At 32.1% G+C, this 19,909-nt stretch overlaps 4 protein-coding genes across 6 annotated transcripts; all 4 read left to right on the top strand.

The window, feature by feature from the left end:
- The first annotated feature begins 380 nt into the window (after positions 1 to 380).
- LOC132276189 (11-beta-hydroxysteroid dehydrogenase-like 2) lies at positions 381 to 3,056 on the top strand. 3 transcript variants are annotated; one of them, XM_059777508.1, is made up of 7 exons: positions 381 to 606; positions 708 to 900; positions 1,689 to 1,774; positions 1,843 to 1,974; positions 2,090 to 2,251; positions 2,368 to 2,397; positions 2,673 to 3,056. In XM_059777508.1, the coding sequence occupies exons 1-7, from the start codon at positions 421 to 423 to the stop codon at positions 2,907 to 2,909; spliced, it is 1,026 nt and encodes a 341-aa protein (XP_059633491.1). In that variant the 5' UTR covers positions 381 to 420; the 3' UTR covers positions 2,910 to 3,056. The 3 variants fall into 3 exon arrangements, with proteins under 3 accessions (XP_059633491.1, XP_059633493.1, XP_059633492.1); XM_059777510.1 differs by lacking the exon at positions 1,689 to 1,774 and having other exon boundaries at positions 708 to 827; XM_059777509.1 differs by lacking the exon at positions 1,843 to 1,974.
- A 4,347-nt stretch (positions 3,057 to 7,403) lies between these two features.
- Positions 7,404 to 10,103, top strand: LOC132276188 (11-beta-hydroxysteroid dehydrogenase-like 2). The gene is made up of 7 exons (XM_059777507.1): positions 7,404 to 7,625; positions 7,744 to 7,936; positions 8,545 to 8,630; positions 8,740 to 8,871; positions 8,973 to 9,095; positions 9,295 to 9,324; positions 9,761 to 10,103. Exons 1-7 carry the CDS (start codon positions 7,440 to 7,442, stop codon positions 9,971 to 9,973), a joined length of 963 nt encoding a protein of 320 aa, XP_059633490.1. The 5' UTR covers positions 7,404 to 7,439; the 3' UTR covers positions 9,974 to 10,103.
- A 2,290-nt stretch (positions 10,104 to 12,393) lies between these two features.
- LOC132278202 (11-beta-hydroxysteroid dehydrogenase 1A-like) lies at positions 12,394 to 15,139 on the top strand. The gene is made up of 7 exons (XM_059780010.1): positions 12,394 to 12,485; positions 13,194 to 13,326; positions 13,432 to 13,745; positions 14,060 to 14,159; positions 14,289 to 14,420; positions 14,544 to 14,723; positions 14,882 to 15,139. Exons 1-7 carry the CDS (start codon positions 12,394 to 12,396, stop codon positions 15,137 to 15,139), a joined length of 1,209 nt encoding a protein of 402 aa, XP_059635993.1.
- A 1,873-nt stretch (positions 15,140 to 17,012) lies between these two features.
- On the top strand, positions 17,013 to 17,925 carry LOC132278201 (F-box/kelch-repeat protein At3g06240-like). Its single transcript, XM_059780008.1, has 2 exons — positions 17,013 to 17,062; positions 17,364 to 17,925. Exons 1-2 carry the CDS (start codon positions 17,013 to 17,015, stop codon positions 17,923 to 17,925), a joined length of 612 nt encoding a protein of 203 aa, XP_059635991.1.
- The last annotated feature ends 1,984 nt before the right edge of the window (positions 17,926 to 19,909 follow it).

Raw genomic sequence — 19,909 nt, 5'->3', positions numbered from 1 at the left:
GAAATCTAGGTCCACGCTTGACCAGCCAATCAGCTTATAGCACTTTGGGTTAGGTAAAAACCCCATGATCCAAGTCAGGTTTGTATCTGAGAACAAATTTTTTATATTTTATTTTATGTTATTATACTCAGATAGTCAAGTTTGCAAGTAATTTTATGTAATTTATGTTATTAATTTTTGAATTCAAGTCCGTGTATGGGCATTAAAATTTTGGGCCCAATAATCTCAGCCCCTACGGGTACCATTCCTCCTCTCATAATTTTGGTAGGTAGAAGCGTTGGGTTGCTATCTGCACTGCCCAACAACCAAAATTTTAATAACAAACCATTTTATTATATTCGTTGATATATCTATATATATATATATATATATATATATATATATATATCTACACCATTGTCTCTTTTTAGTTGCACAAAAATGGATGTGATTCATGAGTTGATATACCTAGTGATTGTGCCTGCAGTTTGTGTCTTTCTATGTCTCATCCTACCTTCCTTCTTCATCTTCAACTTCATACATACCATCTTACAATACCTCTTCCCTGCGAAGAACATGAAAGGAAAAGTAGTTCTCATCACTGGTGCTGCCTCAGGAATTGGAGAGGTTCATGCTCGATCAGCCATTTAATTTAATTTATTTCATCTGTTTCTTATATTTCTCTATTAATTCCTATCAATTATATATGTGTGTGTGTGTGTGTGCAGCAAGTGGCTTACCAATATGCAAAAAGAGGTGCTTCACTTGTTATAGTTGACAAGAATGCCCATGACCTTCCAAAGGTTGCAGAGACAGCTCGCGGGCTTGGCTCTCCTGATATTCTTCAGGTTTGTGCAGATGTTTCCATTGTTGAAGATTGCAAGCGCTTTGTTGATGAAGCCATCAAACACTTTGGCCGATGTGAGCTTTCTATTGATGTTTGTTTCTTCTTCATTGATTACTTTACTTACCTGCTAACTCATACTCACAATTCGTCTTTATTCTTTATAAAGCTTATTTTTTAAAATGAACTAAAATCGAATTTTCGTTTCTTTTGAAGGAATTATTTATTTATACGCATAGCAAACATGAATATCTTCACCTATCAAAGAACTAAATAAACATGAATGTCTTTTGGCCGTTCCATGTATGTCCTCTCAAATGATTGTTCCACGGTACATTAAGGTAATATATTATCATTTGACACACGAAATTCCTTTAAGAGAAAACTCTATTTTTCTTAATAATAGAGAAATGAGCCCGTTTTCAACATAAACAAAGAGTTTTTATTGGAAGGGTACCACCACAGACATTGCATACTTTCTTCGCATGCTTTTGCTTGATTATTATTTATTTTAAATGACAAAAATATCCTTACATTATAATTGTTTTGGATTTTAGTTAGCACATACGGAGCACATGCAAATAACAACTTGCTTAATTTATGATGTATATATTATGGAATATCCCGAAAAGATTCATGCAAATAATACACATTCACTCGTTCCGAAGATTTAACCTGACTTCTCAAGTGAAATGTGAAAAAGTAACATTAAACTACAGCTTTTGATAAGCTACATAATGAAAGATTAATAAACTTAAATTTCAGTTCTTGGAAGAGAAATCAAATACTTGATAACACAATTGCTTGATTACTTGTGATTTTTATATATATATAATTGTTGAAAAGAAAGATTATTAATTTACAGTGGATCATCTCGTCAACAATGCTGGTATTTCCTCTATATGCCCAATTGAGGATATCACAGATGTTACAAATTTCACACGTGTGATGGTAATAATTCTTCTATAGTAAGTAGTAACATATTTTTTCAATTTCTTTTTAAAACTGAATGTCTACAGGATGTAAATTTCTGGGGATATGTTTATCCAACCCATTTTGCAATTCCTCACCTGAAACAGAGCAAGGGAAAGATCCTTGCTATTTCATCTGCTGCTGCATTGATGCACCCTCCAACACTGGGCTTCTATAGTGTAGGAATTAACCACATACATTATTTATTATATATATATATATAATATCCTATATCTTCTATATATCTGATCAAATTGTTTCCTTATTATTATTATTATTTACATTGGACTTCAGGCAAGTAAATCGGCAGTAAAAACCTTTTTTGAGACGTTAAGATCTGAATTGGCACCTTCAATCACCGTAACAATTGCAACTCTTGGATTTATAGATTCAAATATGACCAGAGGAAAACACTTACCTGGCCTCACCCAAACAAATCCAAGTACGACTACAGATGTAAGATTTACATATATACCAGTTTAAATACCTACTTACTACAAGTCATTTCTCTCACTACAAAAATCATTATATGTTTTCAATTGCATTATATGATGTATCTCCTATTTATGCAGGTTGCAGAGAGTAAAAAACGAGAAAGACATGTAAGTTTTGACATTATTATTATTTAGTTATTCTCAAGCAATGACTAGCATTATTCATGCTTAATTAACAACAATCAACTTTAATACATTTACTAGTGTGTGTTGAGTAGGTTTTTTTTTTTTTTTTTTTTTTTTTTGTTTCCTTACTTAGTACTCACATACAAGTGCTTCCGTGGAGGTTTGAACCCAAACCTCCCTTTGGGAGATAAGAATTTGATACTGCTAGGTCACTGATCTCAATTCATTATTAATTAAGACAAAACGCTGATGGACAGGTAATTTTCCAATCTTTTGTGCTGATGAGTTCGAGGGCATCTGCAGGAGCCCTTGTTGATGGAGTAGTCCGAGGAAAAAGATATGTGACCGAACCAAAATGGTACAAGGCGTTCTTTATACTGGAAGCTTTATGCCCTCAAATGGTGGACTGGTATTACGGTCACATTTTCTTTCGCCAAGTCAAGCATGTCTTAGATGAAGTATCCATTCCAACATCACAAACTAAAGCGGACTAGGTTTAGATTTATCAAGGCATTCAGTGAATTTCTTAGTGTTTGGTTTTACACAATTAACTTTTTTATGTGAGAAATGTTTAAAAGTTCGATCTTCTACAACCCAACTGTCACGGTTCAGGCGTTGTATCAGTATTCTTTTTTTTAAAAGATTTAATGGCAACGTGAGTGACATGCATGGACGTTTCCTATGCTTATAAATTCTTGATTAAGTAAACATCTTCTTTATACAATTTTAAAATATAATACATTTAAGCTCATCTTACTATACCGCAAGCATAATCTTAATTTGAGAGTCATAATGCAAATTACATGTTCACAACAAGATGTTACAGTATTATTATCGAAGTTGTTAGTGAATCGAAAGTATATATATATTTGTCAATCACAATGTTTAATTATTAAATTAGATATCTTATAAATTTGGGTGTTGTTAGATAAAACTAAAAATTTAGTACTGAAAATTTTAAGGGTTGAATTTTAATTGCTATAATTTTTAAGTGATCATTAAAAAATAACTATTTTTTGATTTTTAATGATATTAAGCAGCGCTGACCATTTTCAATAATATTTAAATTGCGTTATCAAATGCATTTAATTAGATAAATGTTGAATTGAGTTTTCAAACAGCACCCAGTAATTAATCTTGATTAGATTAACATGACTCAAACAAATAATTCGGAAGCTTAAATTTTAACTAGGAAGAGTTAAATTTAATCTGAGATAAAAATATGAAAATTGCTTGTGGTACATTTAATCCGAGATAAAAATACAAAAATTGATTGTGGTACAATTTTAGGTTTTCGGTCCTTCCTGATATATGGATTAGAATTAAGGCTCCGTTTGTTAGCATAAAATAATTTTCGACAAATATTTTATGTGTTTTTTGGTGTTTATTTGTTGTAAAATATTTACGAATAAAAAAATTATTAAAACCTAACAAAGAAAACTTATTCATCAATTTTCGACAAATTATTTTATACGCCCACTCGATGGACTCAATCCCGAAATTATTTTATATGACTGCAAGGATTTGTCCGGCCACTCTGGTGGAAGCAATCAGACCATTGATTGCCCTGTTTGATTAAAACTGATTAAGTAAATACAAATTTATATATAAGATTTTATGATTAAGTAAATACACATTCAATAAAAAAAAAATCTTATGTTTTGTTGATCATCGTCTCCTTGCTCCTGTTTAAACAAATAATAAATAAGAACGTAAATAACTATTTATTAATAATTATTACTATAATGTTTTGTGATTTTTATATGTTTCTAAATTTTCCAAAATTTATAAAAATCCTTTTGAAAAAAATAATAACTAATGTTATAGGTTTCTAAAGAGTTTAGAATTTATAGAAAATCTTTTGAAAAAAATAATAACTAATTAAAGAGTACAAAATACAATTGAGAAAATGGATCTTAAATAATTATTTATTTATAATTAATAAACTCAAAATATGACAGAAATAATAATGAATAATTAAAAATTCCAAAATTTATAGAAACACTTTTAAAAAATAATAAATAACTAAAGAAAAAAATAATAAATAGGAACGTAAATAACTATTCATATATAATTATTACTATTATGTTTTGATTTTTATAGGTTTCTAAAGTGTCTAAAATTCATAGATCTCTCTTTTTATTTAATTTTTTATTTTTATTTTATAAATTTGGTAACTTATGATTTAAACATGGTGAGGAGTTGTACTATAACTTTATGTTTGTATTTTAATTGGTAAATTATGATTAAATTATTTTATTATTTACTTATTTTTAATTATTTATTTATAGATAATGATAATTTGAAATTCTTACATCTCTTGTACTCTTACTATTAATAATAATAGTATAGATATATTATAGATAATAAAATAATAATAATTACTATTATAAAATAAAATATATATAAGAATTGTTCATCTGTTCACTGGTGTGTAAGGAATTTATGTATAAATTAAATCTTAACCGTTGAATATAAAAGAATAAACTATATTTTTAACTGCCCACTGGAATATAGGGATTAATATTTAATGTGTGAAGTCATTTTTCTGTATATCAGGGAGTGAGTGATTAATTTTGAAATATATATATATATATATATATATATATATATATATATATATAGATTTAATTTTAGTTAATATTAAAATTATTTATTTATTTATAGGTTAATGAAAATAAAGATTATAATAGAAATCCCGAACAAAATAGGAAACTAAATTGGATACCCAACTAAATTACTAAATCAATAATTGATATTTTATTTTAGTTAAAATTAAATTTTTTTATTTTATTTATAAATTAATAATTTGAAATACCTTTGTATTTTTAATAATAATATAAATTATTAGCATGTTATTATTATTTAATGATTATAGTCAAGTTTGTAAATTATGTTCAAGTTAGAGTGAAAAATAAAAAATACGGAGTACAAAACATCAATCAAAATTTGAATTCGGCCTTCTTTGGGAAGAACAATCGTACGTAGTTGATAATAATGTGCATTCATGATATAATTAATAAGTGTGGGTCCACTAGGGTCAGGCTACTTATTTCTTTCATAATTTTGGAAGGTAGACCGCCTCGTTGGACTTGCGATTATAAGATATTTTTGTTGTGGAGTAGATTCTCCGTATTAAAGTTGTTTCTTTTATTATCCACCTATTTATTTAGGTTTAGGGGAACATTTATTTATTGGCCCATAAATAGATGGTGACTTATGTTTCCTTTAAACTCACTATATACTTGCTCATAATCTTTTCGCCATATGTTTGAGAATCCAAATCTTAAGTTCATTATTAATGCAATCACTTCATTATATGAATTTAGGATAGAAACAAACAAAAAAAAATTATATTAATATTCCTTTTGTCTAATAAAAATGAGTTAAATTTTCTTTTCAGATATTATCTAAAGATGGTGTTTACACAAAAGTAATTTAGAATTATATATTAATCTTCATTAACAAGTCTAGGGAGCATCAGAGAAAAGAAAAACTAAAAATATTGTGAGAGCACGATGACAAAAATGATGTTATACATGTTAATATTTTTAGTTGTAAAGGAAAAATTCTATAACTAGTCATTGTATGAATTACTAAAGTCCTTCTCAATTTTGATTATGATAATCATGTTTTATTAAAACTTGTGTGAGATTTTTTTAGTTAGAATTATTTATTTATTTTTTTAATCTTTCATTAAGGTAATAAGAATATATCTTCGCCAAAGTGGAATTAAAAAAAAAATAGAAATTAATTTTTTTAAGGCTCCGTCTATTCGGATATAAAATAAATTTTCGAATATATATATATTTTTATTTTCTGGTATTTGGTTGTGATAAATATAAAAAAAATAACTTGCTCATCAATTTTCAACAAGTTATTTTATACATCATGTCCAATGAACTCAACTTAGACCTTTGTCAAATAGCAAAAATTATATATATATATATATATTTCACCTGAAAAAGGAAAAAAATTTCCGTGCAAAATATTTTACCAACGGAGCCTAAAGATTTTCCTTTTTCAGGTAATTATTATTATTTTTTATTTTAACATTTTTAGTGTTTGGCAAATGTCTGATGAGTTGAGGTTAAGGTAGAGTCCATCAGACTGAAAGTGTGTAAAACACTTGCTGAAAATTAATGAGTAAGTTATTTTTGTTAAATTTTAATTTTTTGTCTCCATCAAACAAACTTACTGCTTCGATCTAGGATTCTAAATTGTCTTCCACAATGGAATCCGATAAGTGAGATTACGAGTAAGTGTTTACATAATCTTCAACCAAAAAGCAAAGTTCCCACTGATGGTATACTTAGTGTATAGGGCATTAGTCTCAAAAGTGAAGGAGAGTGGGCCCAACGAGTAAACTAGGTTCCGACTCAACACGAGTTGGCCCTTTCGTTGGCTATAAAGATTAGGGCAAAGCCACTTCACCCACCCTCTCGTGAACCAGTAATTCATCCTCTATGGCAATTCGCGTGCCCTTGTTAACCTATACAGAGAAGTCTCCACAGAATGAGTCGTAATGCTTTAATAAAGAACAAAGCCCCCCAATCCCTGTTCAATCTTTCTTTACTGGGTGAGCTCACACTGATCTATTAGTTCTGCCGTAAATATTTTAAGACAACCAAATAACAAAAAATATAAAAATATTTTTTTAAAAATATTTTACATCCAAACAAACAGAGTCTAAATGTGAAATAATATTTTTCGGTAAATATTAAATGTGAAACAATTGAAAAATAAAAATTATTTTTCTTTTGGTTAGTTCAAGTCCGGTAAATATTATGGTATGAGTTTTCCATTTTTTTTAATTTATATTGCACCTTTTTCATTTTTAGATTATATTTTTTCAAGATATATTAATATTTATATGAAAAATTAAATTACAATTACTTATAATTTTTTTCAAAATCTTATTACATAATAAGTACTACTCAATTCCCAAATTAAAATATCCGACTCCTCCTCTGCCTATATGTATATATATAGCTACACCATTGTCTCTTTTTAGTTGCACAAAAATGGATGTGATTCATGAGTTGATATACCTAGTGATTGTACCTGCAGTTTGTGTCTTTCTATGTCTCATCCTACCTCCCTTCTTCATCTTCAACTTCATACATACCATCTTACAATACCTCTTCCCTGCGGAGAACATGAAAGGAAAAGTAGTTCTCATCACTGGTGCTGCCTCAGGAATTGGAGAGGTTCATGCTCGATCAGCCATTTAATATCTTCTATATGTTTCTTATATTTTCTAGTAATTTCAAAATTGATTGAGAAGATATATCAACTTTAAATATATATATATATATATATATGCAGCAAGTGGCTTATCAATATGCAAAGAGAGGAGCTTCCCTAGTCATAGTTGACAAGAATGCCCATAACCTTCCAAAGGTTGCAGAGACAGCTCGTGGCCTCGGGTCTCCTGATATCCTTGAGGTTTGTGCAGATGTTTCCATCGTTGAAGACTGCAGGCGCTTTGTTGGTGAAGCCATCAAACACTTTGGCCAGTGTGAGCTTTTCTTATCACTATTTGGTTAATTTCTTTTTCACTGATCACTAATATCTGCTAAATCATAGCCACAATTCGCCTTTGTAATGCTAGTTGTGCGTGGTTTTATTAGTATTATTTTTTTAATAATTAGTTTTTATGAAATCAAATATTAATATGTTTTCATTTGGTATAAGGTTGGAGCTATGTATGGGAGTGCAAGTTTCTAATGTTCCACCTTTATCATCAGTTATTTCAAATTATAAAAAATTTCTTTTTTTTTTTCAATTTTTTTAGTACCATCGGTTAAAAGAAAAACAACTGATTCAACCCGACTTTTTAAGTGACCCATGAGAAAATTTTGTTTGCTTCCGTTGCACCAGTAACGAGCACATTCTGACCGTTCGTATAATACACGCACAGACGTGCAGTGTCTATTAAACGATTGAATGTACCTATAACACAGTGTAACGGGTTTAAGAAAGTTTTTCTCGTGAAGAACAACTTTTGGTGGTGGTAATCACAGGGACAGAAATCAAGTGCTTGATAACAAAATTAATGAGAGTATATGACTTGGTTGCTTGTGATTTATATCTTAAATTGTTGAAACTAAAGAAACTAATTTACAGTGGATCATCTCATCAACAATGCGGGTATTATCGATGTATGCACAATTGAGGATGTCACAAATGTTGGGAATTGCACACGTATGATGGTAATATTTCTTTTATAATAAGAGTATTAATAAGTAGTAATACATTTTTTCAATTTTTTTCCCCTTAGTTTAATTTCCTTTTAAAACTGAATATATAATTTGTCTACAGGACGTAAACTTCTGGGGATTTGTTTATCCAACCCATTTTGCAATTCCTCACCTCAAAAAAAGCAAGGGAAAAATCCTTGTAATTTCCTCTGTAGCTGCATTGATGCATCCTCCAACGTTGGGCTTCTATAGTGTAGGATTTAATCATATACATTATTTATTTATAATTAGTAAATTATATCCCCTATATATCTAAATTGTTTCCTCATTCTTTTTATTTACATTGTGCTTCAGGCAAGTAAATCGGCAGTAAAAACTTTCTTTGAGACACTGAGATCTGAATTGGCACCTTCAATCACAGTAACAATTGCAACTCTCGGATTTGTAGATTCAAATTTGTACGAAAACCTCCCCAATGTAAGTCCAAATATGAGAGTTGTAAGATTTCCAGTGAAAATACTTATAATACCATCAATCATCTCTCTCATTACAAAAATCATTATTAAAGATTGATTTTACTTTGTTTTTTAATTACATATTTGAATCTCTTGATGGCTCTATTCATGGATAAATGTTTCACAATATATTGTCTCTGATGTATCTCCTATGTATGCAGGATGCAGAGAGTAGAACAATGAAAAAACCCGTAAGTTTTGACATTTTTATTAGTGTAAATTACATTAACCTATCATGAAATTTAGGCAAATTATACCGTTTAACGTTTATTACTTTGATCTTCTTTAAACGAAACGAAAGTGACTCGGTAATGCCATAATATTATAATAATATATTATATTGAAGGACAAAATTGTCATTTTATAAAATTTGATTAACAGGTCTATCAAAATAAAACACTAAAGGTGTCGTTGAACACACGCACTAAATTTCAAGAAAAGTCAAAATAATAAACATTGAAGGTTTACACATGTATAATTTACCTAAACTTCAAGAAAAATCAGTTTAATTTATCCTTATTATATTATTTAATTCATGCTTAATTATAATAATGAACTTTAATACATTTACTATGGTGTGTTAGCTAGGTTAGTCAATTCCTTATTAATAAGGTAAACGTTGAACAGGTTGTTTTTCGGTCATTTCCGTTGCTGAGTTCAAGGGCGAGTGCTGAAGCCCTTATTGATGGAGTTGGCCGAGGGAAAAGATACGTGACCGAACCAAAATGGTACAAGGCGTTTTTTATGGTAGAAGCTTTATGCCCTCAACTGGTGGATTGGTATTACGGTGGCATTTCTTTTGGGCAAGTCAAGCTTCCAATATCACAAAAAGCAGATTAGGTTCAGATTTTGAGTTTTTCGTTATGAAATATGTTTTACACGTTCGACCTTCTACAACTCAGTTGTCAGGGGTCAAGCTTTGTATCAGTTCTCTTTTTACAAACGAGGTAATGGCATCAATTAATGTGAATCTACATGGACATTTCCAATGTTTTATAAATTATTGATTAAGTAAAGATTTTTTTTAGACAATTTCAAATATATATATATAGAAGATTATTTAGGATCGTATTTAGCCCTTCTTGCAATTATGGATCCAAAGACTTTTTGACATACTTTGCATTTCATTTTTTTGTTGGTATATCAGCAAAGGACTAGCCACACTCTCATATTATTTGTAATAGTTCACTCCACCACATGCTATATTATTATCTGTTTTGGATTCGAGCTTGCACGTATTTGTTCTTTAGTTTTATATCAGAATGCCACATAACAATTGGAATGTACAAATCCTAGATATATAGTATTTCTCTTTTTTATATCCAGACAATGTAGGATTGTATACTCATAGTTCGCCCAGTGTAGTAATAGCTTGCCAATGCCTCTTGCACCTCGCACCCACGACAACAAGACTAATTTTACGATTTTCAAAATTTTGAAAGACCTTAGGCGAACTTTAAAATGCAAAATCCTTTATACATAAGTGTGTTTGGAGCCTTTAAGATTGTTTGTGTATTTTTTTTTTTTTGGACCATGTCCTAAATTTGAGACATTTCCAAATACAAAATAGATAAATAAATGATGCATTAGTGGAATCTCCCTTATAAGAATAATAGTATTATTATTATTTTCCATTGTGCTTCAGGAAAGTAAATCAGCCGCAAAAATCTTCTTTGAGAAGTTGAGAGAAATAATTGCAACCCTTGAATTTTATATATTCAAACATGACAGAGAGGAGCGCACTTATCTAGGGTGTAAATCCAAATAGGTTATCAAGGATTAGTTTGACTTATTTTTTTTTAAACACAGATTTCAATAGTATTTTTTTTATTCTAAGGATAAATTACACCGAGACCCCATGAGATTAGAACATATTTAAGCTAGATTAAAATTTTGATTTTAGTTTTCACTCATATTAGAATTAATGGTTTAGTATTTCATTCACACCCCAAATGTCATTTTTCATGGGTGGGTAGAGTACTTTACATGCAAAATGACTATGTTGCCCCTTTGACTAATTGTTGACTTACAAGAAAGATGTTTCAATTTTTTTAGGACAAAAATACCCTTTACCCACCTTTCTACGTATAATACACAATACACAAGTTCATCTTTTCCAAAACCAATCGAGAATGTTACAGACCCATGGCCAGCCACCAATCACGTACATATATACACACTCGCACACATATACAATCTTTTCCCCTCCCTCACCAAACCCAAATTTATACACAAAATTAATAAATACAGTGAAAGGCACATATATACACTATATATCTATATCTATATACACACTATATATATCTATGTGGTGGTTGTGTGTTCAAGTTTTCTGGAGAAAATGGCTTTCTGCAACATTCAGAAAACCCACTGAATTGAGGGAGAGGAGTCTAAAAGTAAGACCCACCAAGAGAATCGAAACCCTTAATTTCACAAGCAAGTGGTTGTGTTTCTTCAATAAAATTGTTAATATTATTACCTTTTTTTTTTTTTTTTTTCTTTTCACAAGGATCTGCCGGAAAAGATGATGGTTTGATGGGTTTTGGGTTTGTGGTGGCCGGAAATTAATTTGGTTAACAATGGTTCGAAGATTTGGCGAGTTCTCGTGAATTAAAGTAGTACAATCGGTGAATGATTGGCGTAACAATTTGGGTTTGATTTAGAAGAGCCTTCAACACCACCCACCCAAAACCTCCATCACCACCACCCACCCAAAACCTCCACCACCACCACCCACCCACCCACCCACCCACCCAAGACCTCCATCACCACAACCCCACCCAACACCTCTATCACCACCATTCCCACCCAAAATGAAACCCAGAGCCACAAGACCCAACTGAAACCCAGCCCATGAACCATGTCGTTATGAACCTGCCATCGCCATGAACCACGTCGTCGCTGTGATTAAACCTAAACCTTGTCGCTGAAGCTAGGGTTTTTGATAGGTTGAGAGGTTAGTGGGTTTGAGCTTATCGACAGCGAAAGAGGTGAAGATTCCGGCAACCCAGTTTCAGCGGTAGTGACCAAAACCGGACGGTGAAGTTTCCGGCAACCCAGTTTCAGCGATAGTGACCGAAAGAGGAGAAGACCTGAGCATGAACGACCCAACGATAGTGACTAAACCGGACGGTGAAGAAATACGCAGTTGCAGCTCCATCAACGTGAAAACCAGCGGAGATGGTGAAGCGAACTGAGTTGCGTGATGACCGACGACTGATTTGCCAACAGTGAGGATCTGAATTTGGAGGTCGGCGGTGATGTATGACAGTGAGCCAGCGATTCAAGTGGAGGCGGCGCTGCACGGCGACGATCACGATTTGGTCGGTGACGATTTGGGCCTGTACAAACAGTGTGTGTATATATATATATAGGGGCCTTTTTGTCATTTATGATTATATTTATTTTGTACTAAAAAATTGAGGGTAAAAATGTCAATTCACATGTGTTAGAGGCCAAAAAGTAAATTGGGGTGTAAGTGAAAGTTAAAATCAAAATCTTCATCTAACTGAAATATGACTTACCCTCAGGGGTTGTCTGTGTAATTTACCCTTATTATAATCGTGTTATGAGGGAGATCTCTTATTCCCATGCATACATATGTGTGTGCGTGCATGCGTGCGTGCTTGCGCCAGCACACGTGTTTTTTTTTTTTTTTTTTCTTCTGATTACATTATCTGATGTAGTTCCCATTTATGCAGGATGCATGGAGAAAAAAAAAAATTGAATAACCTAAGTTTTAACATTATTATTAGTTCAGTCCATAGCAATAACTGCCAATATGTGCTTATAAAAATGAACTTTAATACAATTTATTTTTTATTTTCTATTTATTTCTAAACGAATGAATATTCAACCAACCCATTAATTACTTTAATACATTTACTATATGATAGGGAAAAATAAACCTGACCTACTTTGACCTAACGACAAAAAAACTATTATTAAATTCCTGCCTTTCTTTTAAACCTCCAGTGACTAACTTGATCTTGGAGAGCTCTTAGCAGGCACCACACCGGTACCATCAAGATTCATCGATCTTCTATTCTCTTTTTTGCAGAAAAATAGTGTTGTATCGGACGTCGTGGATTTCACCCTCAACAATCTATACGGTCTCAAGATGCTTCTGCAGTACTGAAAACATGAAAGGAAAAGTAGTTCTCATCACTGGTGCTTCTTCAGGAATTGGGGAGGTTATTTCTTTTCCTTTTTCCTCTCTATATATTTTATTTCCTTTCATCACGTACTCCATATATATATATATATAATATAATATACTATGAAATTTAAATTTGCAGCAATTACCATTTAAATATGCAAAGAAAGAAGCTTCACTGGTGATAGTTGCTAGGAGAGAGAAGCGACTCGTAGGGGTTGCTGAGAGAGCTCGCGGACTTGGCTCCCCAGATGTTCTTCCTGTTTGTGCAGATGTCTCAAACGTCAACGACTGCAAGCGATTTGTTGATGGAGCTATCAACCACTTTGGCCAATGTACATGTATATATATAATTAAATTTATTGTTAATCACTATCTAATTTATTCTATCACTCATCGATTCATATTTAGAATGGAAAAAATTACTCTTGTCAATGGACTGGATCTGATCCAAATGTGATAGCAAGTTAATGGATTAGAGTTGATCCAATATGTTAACAATTAAACATTTTGAGTTACAGTGCCTTAAATGTAAGAAATACTTTTTTATGTTTACTATTTTCTTCACAAAAATGGAAAATATTTTCTATTATAGAAAAACAAAAATATAATACTATGTATTATTAATAATAAGAATTTATTTTTGTTTTGACTTTTTAGGAGTTGGCAACAGAGAACAAGAAACATTTCTTATCAGTGAACGCAGCCTAATTTCTTATGAGTTTTGATTAGGACCTTTTTTTTTTATTATTTTTTTTTATTTTTAAAAGAGGCTTGTTTACAGTGGGTCATGTGGTAAATAATGCTGGGATTAGCTGTGTCTGCACAACTGAAGATGCCACTGACATTACGAAGTTCACATCTATGATGGTATGTATGTATTAATCCTTCAAACAGACCAGTTGTAACAGTTCTATTTGTTTATAAATCTATTCTTTCTTTTAAGTTTTATTTTTGATCGAGTTAATTAAAGTACTTACTCTACTTGGAATTGAACAGGATATAAATTTTTGGGGATCAATATATACTACTCATTTTGCAATTCCTCAACTCAAAAAGACCAAGGGAAAGACTGTCGTAAATTCATCAGCAGCTGCACTGTTAAATTCACCCGGATTGAGCTTATACAGTGTAAATAATTAATTTAATTGATATACACTATATATCTCTACTATACAATATCTAATGTTTAACGCTATATATATATATATATATATATATATATATATATATATATATATTGTTGAATTTCAGGCAAGCAAAGCGGCATTGATAAGCTACCATGAGACACTGAGAGTGGAATTGGGTTCTGAAATCACAATAACTATTACAACTCTTGGTTTCATAGAATCAGAAATCACCCAAGGCAAATGTTTATCAAAGGAAGGTGTCATTGAAGTAAATACTAAACTGATGAGAGATACAAGATCCACATGATCAAGCATTCATTACAAATGATTCCTAATACACTGTTTATGTTAATAAATTAGAGTAAAACCGAGCGTAATGCATCTGCTAACACATTGATGAATTAGAGTACGTTATTGGTTTTATTCGGGTTGGTTAATCAAGTGAACATTAATGGTTGACAGGATGTTATTCAGGCAATGCCGGCCATGAGTTGTAGCGCATGTGCAAAAGTCATTGTTAATGGTGTGTGCAGAGGAGAAAGAAATGTGACACAACCAAAATGGTTCAAACTGCTTTTCATGCTAAGAACTTTATCCCCTGAAGTGGTCGAATGGTATTATCGCACATTTTACTTCACCAACCCAACAATCTCTCATCAGATGCTCTCAGCCAACATCTCATCTACTTCACCGGCCGTCACAAAAACTAAAGCAAATTAGCTAGGTTCAAATTTTAGTTGTAAACAGTTGTGTTCTTTTTGTATCTTCCTCGTGTCTGTTGTAATTGCTTGTTTTAAGACTGCAAAAAAAAAAACCAAATGCCTTTCTCTAAAAATCACACTACATATATATATATATATATATATATATGGGGTGAATTGCAAAAAAAAACCCCTTAACTATCACTCACTAGCAAATAATCCCCCTTATGAATATGTTTAGCAAGAAACCCCTCTCAATTATATTGAGGGGGAGATTTTAACTGACATCAATCTCTATCTAATTTTTTTTTTTGAATAAAATTACCCTCTTTGTCAATAGTTTTTTTTCTACTCTCTCTAACCTCGCACAGTTATTCCCATTCAGAGCCTTTGGCTCACAGATTCTCCCTCATTGATACTTGTATGACATCGCAGAAAAGTTTGGGGTTTTAATGCTCGAGTGTTTCCCAATGGTGCTGGTGTGACACTCATAAATTTAGTGTCATTAGATATTTAGATGGGAGGTAGAAGTCGCAGAACTACTAGTAGAATATTGTTTTGGAAGTGAAGAGCTTATTTGTTTAGAATTCTAGAGTGAGAAAGCTATCCCATGGACTTCCATGATTTGTTTATTCTCCCTTTGTTCAACCTCTCATTTAAGTCATTGGAATGATTAACACATTTCAAATTTAAAATTTCTATATTTCTTTCCTAATGAGTTGAAAATTGGACATCCAAGAGCCACCTTGAAAACCATGTTTCTGGATCGTCATCTCATATGATTTGAGGATTCATGCTAACCCCATGATCAGGTACAATCAGAAACGACATTTGGTAGATGCAACCGAGATCTTCAACCAGCTACCTTGGGAAAAGAAGCTACGCATATCTTGTTGTCCTTCTCTGCCTTTCCATATTCTGGTATGTACTTATAAACAGCTGTAATGTGTTATATTAAACTCTAAGGTAAATTTGACGGAATTTGTTTGTGCATTTGTTCTAGGTTAGATTGAGAGGTTAGAGAGTAGGAAAAAAAAAAAAAAAAAAACTGTTGATGAAGAGAGTAATTTCGTTCAAAAAAATTGAATAGAGATGAATGTCAGTTTAAATGTCTCATCAATATAGTTGAGGGGGGTTTCTTGCTAAACATATTCATAAGGAAATTTTTTTGCAAGTGAGTAATAGTCAAGGGGGGGTTTTTGCAATTCACCCTATGGGGATAAATGTATGTCATGAATTCTACAACATAACTTTAAATTTTTATTTTTTTCCTTAATTTATTTTATTTTTTAAACTGATATGTTTATTAAACCCAAAAAGATATATCGTTGCGATTTCATTTGTTACGGCATGGATACACTGAAGGGAACACTAATTTAAGTGAGGTCTCACCCAAGTAAATCCACGAATGAGATGTGAGATTTACATACAGCGCGTATAAATATATTACATACTATAAGTTTATAAACATAAATATAAAAATGTTATCAATACATCTTTCTAATAAAAATAGCATTATTAAAGATAAAAACTTATAAATAAATAAAAAAGTGCAAAAAAACACCTTTACAGTAAGTTTATGCATATAAATTTTTAAAATTTAAAAATATGTACAAATTGTCGCTTAATATTTATTCATCTTTAATTCGACCAATATTAATTTCAATTCATATAATAATGAAATCCACGTCAAGCATTACAAATGATTTCTAGTACTGTTTATGTTAATAAATTGAATTAAAACCGCGCATAATGCATCTGCTAACACATTGATGAATTAGAGTACCTTATTGGTTTTATTTGGGTTGGTTGGGGTACCATCAACAAACATATATATATATATATATGTTAATGAAGTGAACATTAATGATTGACAGGATGTTATTCAGACGATGCCGGTGATGAGTTATAGCGCATGTGCAAAAGTCATTGTCAATGGAGTGTGCAAAGGAGAAGGAAATGTGACAACCAAAATGGTTCAAACTGCTTTTCATGCTAAGAACTTTATCCCCAGAAGTGGTTGAATGGTATTATCGCACATTTTACTTCACCAACCCAACAATCTCTCGTCAGATGCTCTCAGGCAACCTCTCATCTACTTCACCGGCCGTCACAAAAACTAAAGCAAATTAGGTTCAAATTTTAGCTGTAAATGAATACAAGGTGGTGCTTGTTTGTTGTTCCTGGCGTTCGTATACACATATAAGTTTCTATACGTTGAGAACCGCTTCATGGGGTTTCAGGCATGTTCCTGATTTCCACTATAAACCTATTATTGGGACGGACTCATTCTCGGTTGGTGTTCCTGTGAATGGTTCTTTACATTGGTTAGCTCATAAATGTTCAGAAGATTCTCCATATGTCAAATTATATGTTATTTGTGCATTTGATGTAACAAACGAGAAATTCCGGGATCTATTGGTACCATGCCCTTTGCACAAGTCAAGTGATTTTTTGGTGGTTATTGGAGGGTGTCTTGCTATGCTTGTATGTCCTGACTATGGCGATATTAATGTTTGGGTGATGAAGGAGTATGGGGTGACTGATACTTGGACCAAATTTTTAACAATCAATTCGTGGTCATATTGTCGAACCCCGGTTATAATTTCTATGGTGGATGGGATGGTTCGGCTGGATATAGATGGCAACGAATTGGTTGCATACAATTCTGAGGAAGTGGAATCAAGGTATATAAGGGTGCATGGCATTCCGTCGAAGTTTAGAGCAAAGAAGACCCGTGTGGAGAGCCTTATCTCGCCCAATTACGAACGTTATGAAGGCATTGAAAACTCGAGAAAGAGGTAATTTATTTCATCTTTTGGCGGATCATTTTTTTCATGTATTCACATCACATATATAAATATTTTTTTCATGTATTCACATCACCAAAAAAAATCAATTCCAAGAACTATTTTGGACGTATTGCGAAATTTGAACTATAGATACATATGGAGGATGGACGAGTCAAAAAATTATAGAATACTTCGGAGATATCAGATTCCGAATCTCTCATCTCATGTTGAAATTTACGTATTGAATAATCCAAGAGATTATGGTAGCTAATAATACTGTAGAACTTGTTGTAGGTATCTACGTCTCGCCCCCCACCAGCAAATTATAACGTCATGATCAGTGAGAAAAGCTCTGTCTCTCTCTCTGTCTCTTTCTATATCTCTCACGCTGATTATTGAGATAATGATGGGGCTCTGACCCCCAATTGTAGTAGACTTCTCAGAAGAAGGGATTGACAGCTCCAAAACCTTCCAATATTGTGTTGAAGCAATTAAGCATCACAAGGTCCACACTCTCTCTCCTCCTCTTCACTGACTCTCTCTCTCTCTCTCTGAATATATGTGAAATAGTTATATATTTAACTCTTTGTGTAACTCTTTATCTGTTTACACTCTGTGAATGTGAATATGTATCTCTCTGCCGTCACAAGACAAAAAGGGTAGAGACGAGAGAGAAAAGTCCAAGAGAGGGGGTGATTTAAGATCTGGAGGGAGGGAGGGAGGGGTTGCATTGAATGACAAAACCTAATCACACGCTTCCAAAGCACGCGTTACGGTGAAACCACTACGTCACTACTTTACACAAACAAGCATGAATTGTAACCACCTTGTATTCGTCTCTAGATGAATCGTATTTTAGCTGCAAATTTGGAATTGTGTTCTTTTTGTATATATCTTCATCATGTCTGTTGTAATTGCTTGTTTTATTAAGACTGCAAAAAAACACCAAGTGCCTTTCTCTAAAAATCACACACACTCTCTCTCTCTCTCTATATATATATATATATCAGGCATCTTTAATTTTATTTTTTAAATTGATAAGTTTATTAGATCCAAAAAGATCGCTGGGAATTTTTTTTTTCCCTGAATGATGGCTGGGATTTCATCTGTTACACCATCGATATACATTGAAGGGAACACTTATTCAAGAGAGGTCTCGCCAGTGTTATTAAAGGCCCAAAGTGCTAGGGTTCCTTTAGAGTCCAGGCGCGAGGCACGCGCCTGAGTGAAGTGAGGCGCACAATTGAAAATTTAAAATTTAAAATAAACATTCACATCTCATAAGTCATATCAATATTCTAAAAATTAATATCAAATATAAAAATATAAATTCATTAACTAAACAACCATCCAACAACCATAAAACAGAGTACAAATTTGTTTTCTTGAAAGACAGAATAATTTGTGTTTTTTTTAATGGCAAAACAGAGCACAAAAAGAAATAAATCTGTTAAAAAAAATTAAAAAACACCTAACAAGAAAAGAAAAGCAAAGCAAAAAAAAAAAAAAAAGATGCAGAGACGGAAGAAATAGAGGAAGAGCAATTAGTAAACGAGAAGAGAAAAAACGTGTTAAAGAAAATAAGCAGAAAAAATCGAGCCCCCCCAGAAAAAAGACTAAGAGAGAAGATAAAGATGTAAACAAAAATAAGAGGAGATGAAAAGAGAGAAGAGAGATAAGAAGAAGAAAGAACTGACATGGTTTCGTCATTCATCTCTACAACTAGAGTTTCGTCGTTCGTCTCACGTCTCACTCTCTCACTGTTCGGTTGACACTTTGACTCTTAGGCTTTCTGATTTGTTTATTCTTTTGAATAAAAGTTTCTTTCTCTCCAGGGCGAAGCCAAGATTTGAAACTAGAAGGGGCTAAAGAACAAATTCAAGCAGAGGATTTACTGGTAAAAAAAAAAATTCAAGTAGAGAAGATAATTTACTGGGAAAAAAAATTATTTATACTTGTGAGAAATCCAAATATGAAGAAACCCAAATCCAACAACA

Source organism: Cornus florida, unplaced genomic scaffold (genome assembly GCF_030987335.1).
Source record: "Cornus florida cultivar Cherokee Brave unplaced genomic scaffold, ASM3098733v1 CherokeeBrave_3.0.0_Hap2_Chr10, whole genome shotgun sequence".
NCBI lineage: Eukaryota > Viridiplantae > Streptophyta > Magnoliopsida > Cornales > Cornaceae > Cornus > Cornus florida.
Note: the sequence above shows the minus strand (reverse complement) of the source record. Positions and strands in the feature narration are given on the sequence as shown.

Coding starts and splice junctions, on each gene's coding strand:
- LOC132276189 (XM_059777508.1), top strand. CDS start 421: ATGGATGTGATTCATGAGTTGATATACCTAGTGATTGTGCCTGCAGTT. Junction 901..1,688: donor CATCAAACACTTTGGCCGAT/GTGAGCTTTCTA, acceptor ATTAATTTACAG/TGGATCATCTCGTCAACAAT. Junction 2,398..2,672: donor GTAAAAAACGAGAAAGACAT/GTAAGTTTTGAC, acceptor GCTGATGGACAG/GTAATTTTCCAATCTTTTGT.
- LOC132278201 (XM_059780008.1), top strand. CDS start 17,013: ATGCCGGTGATGAGTTATAGCGCATGTGCAAAAGTCATTGTCAATGGA. Junction 17,063..17,363: donor AAAGTCATTGTCAATGGAGT/GTGCAAAGGAGA, acceptor ATGGGGTTTCAG/GCATGTTCCTGATTTCCACT.
- LOC132278202 (XM_059780010.1), top strand. CDS start 12,394: ATGTATGACAGTGAGCCAGCGATTCAAGTGGAGGCGGCGCTGCACGGC. Junction 13,327..13,431: donor CTTCTTCAGGAATTGGGGAG/GTTATTTCTTTT, acceptor TTAAATTTGCAG/CAATTACCATTTAAATATGC. Junction 14,724..14,881: donor TGAGAGATACAAGATCCACA/TGATCAAGCATT, acceptor AATGGTTGACAG/GATGTTATTCAGGCAATGCC.
- LOC132276188 (XM_059777507.1), top strand. CDS start 7,440: ATGGATGTGATTCATGAGTTGATATACCTAGTGATTGTACCTGCAGTT. Junction 7,626..7,743: donor CTGCCTCAGGAATTGGAGAG/GTTCATGCTCGA, acceptor ATATATATGCAG/CAAGTGGCTTATCAATATGC. Junction 8,631..8,739: donor GGAATTGCACACGTATGATG/GTAATATTTCTT, acceptor ATTTGTCTACAG/GACGTAAACTTCTGGGGATT.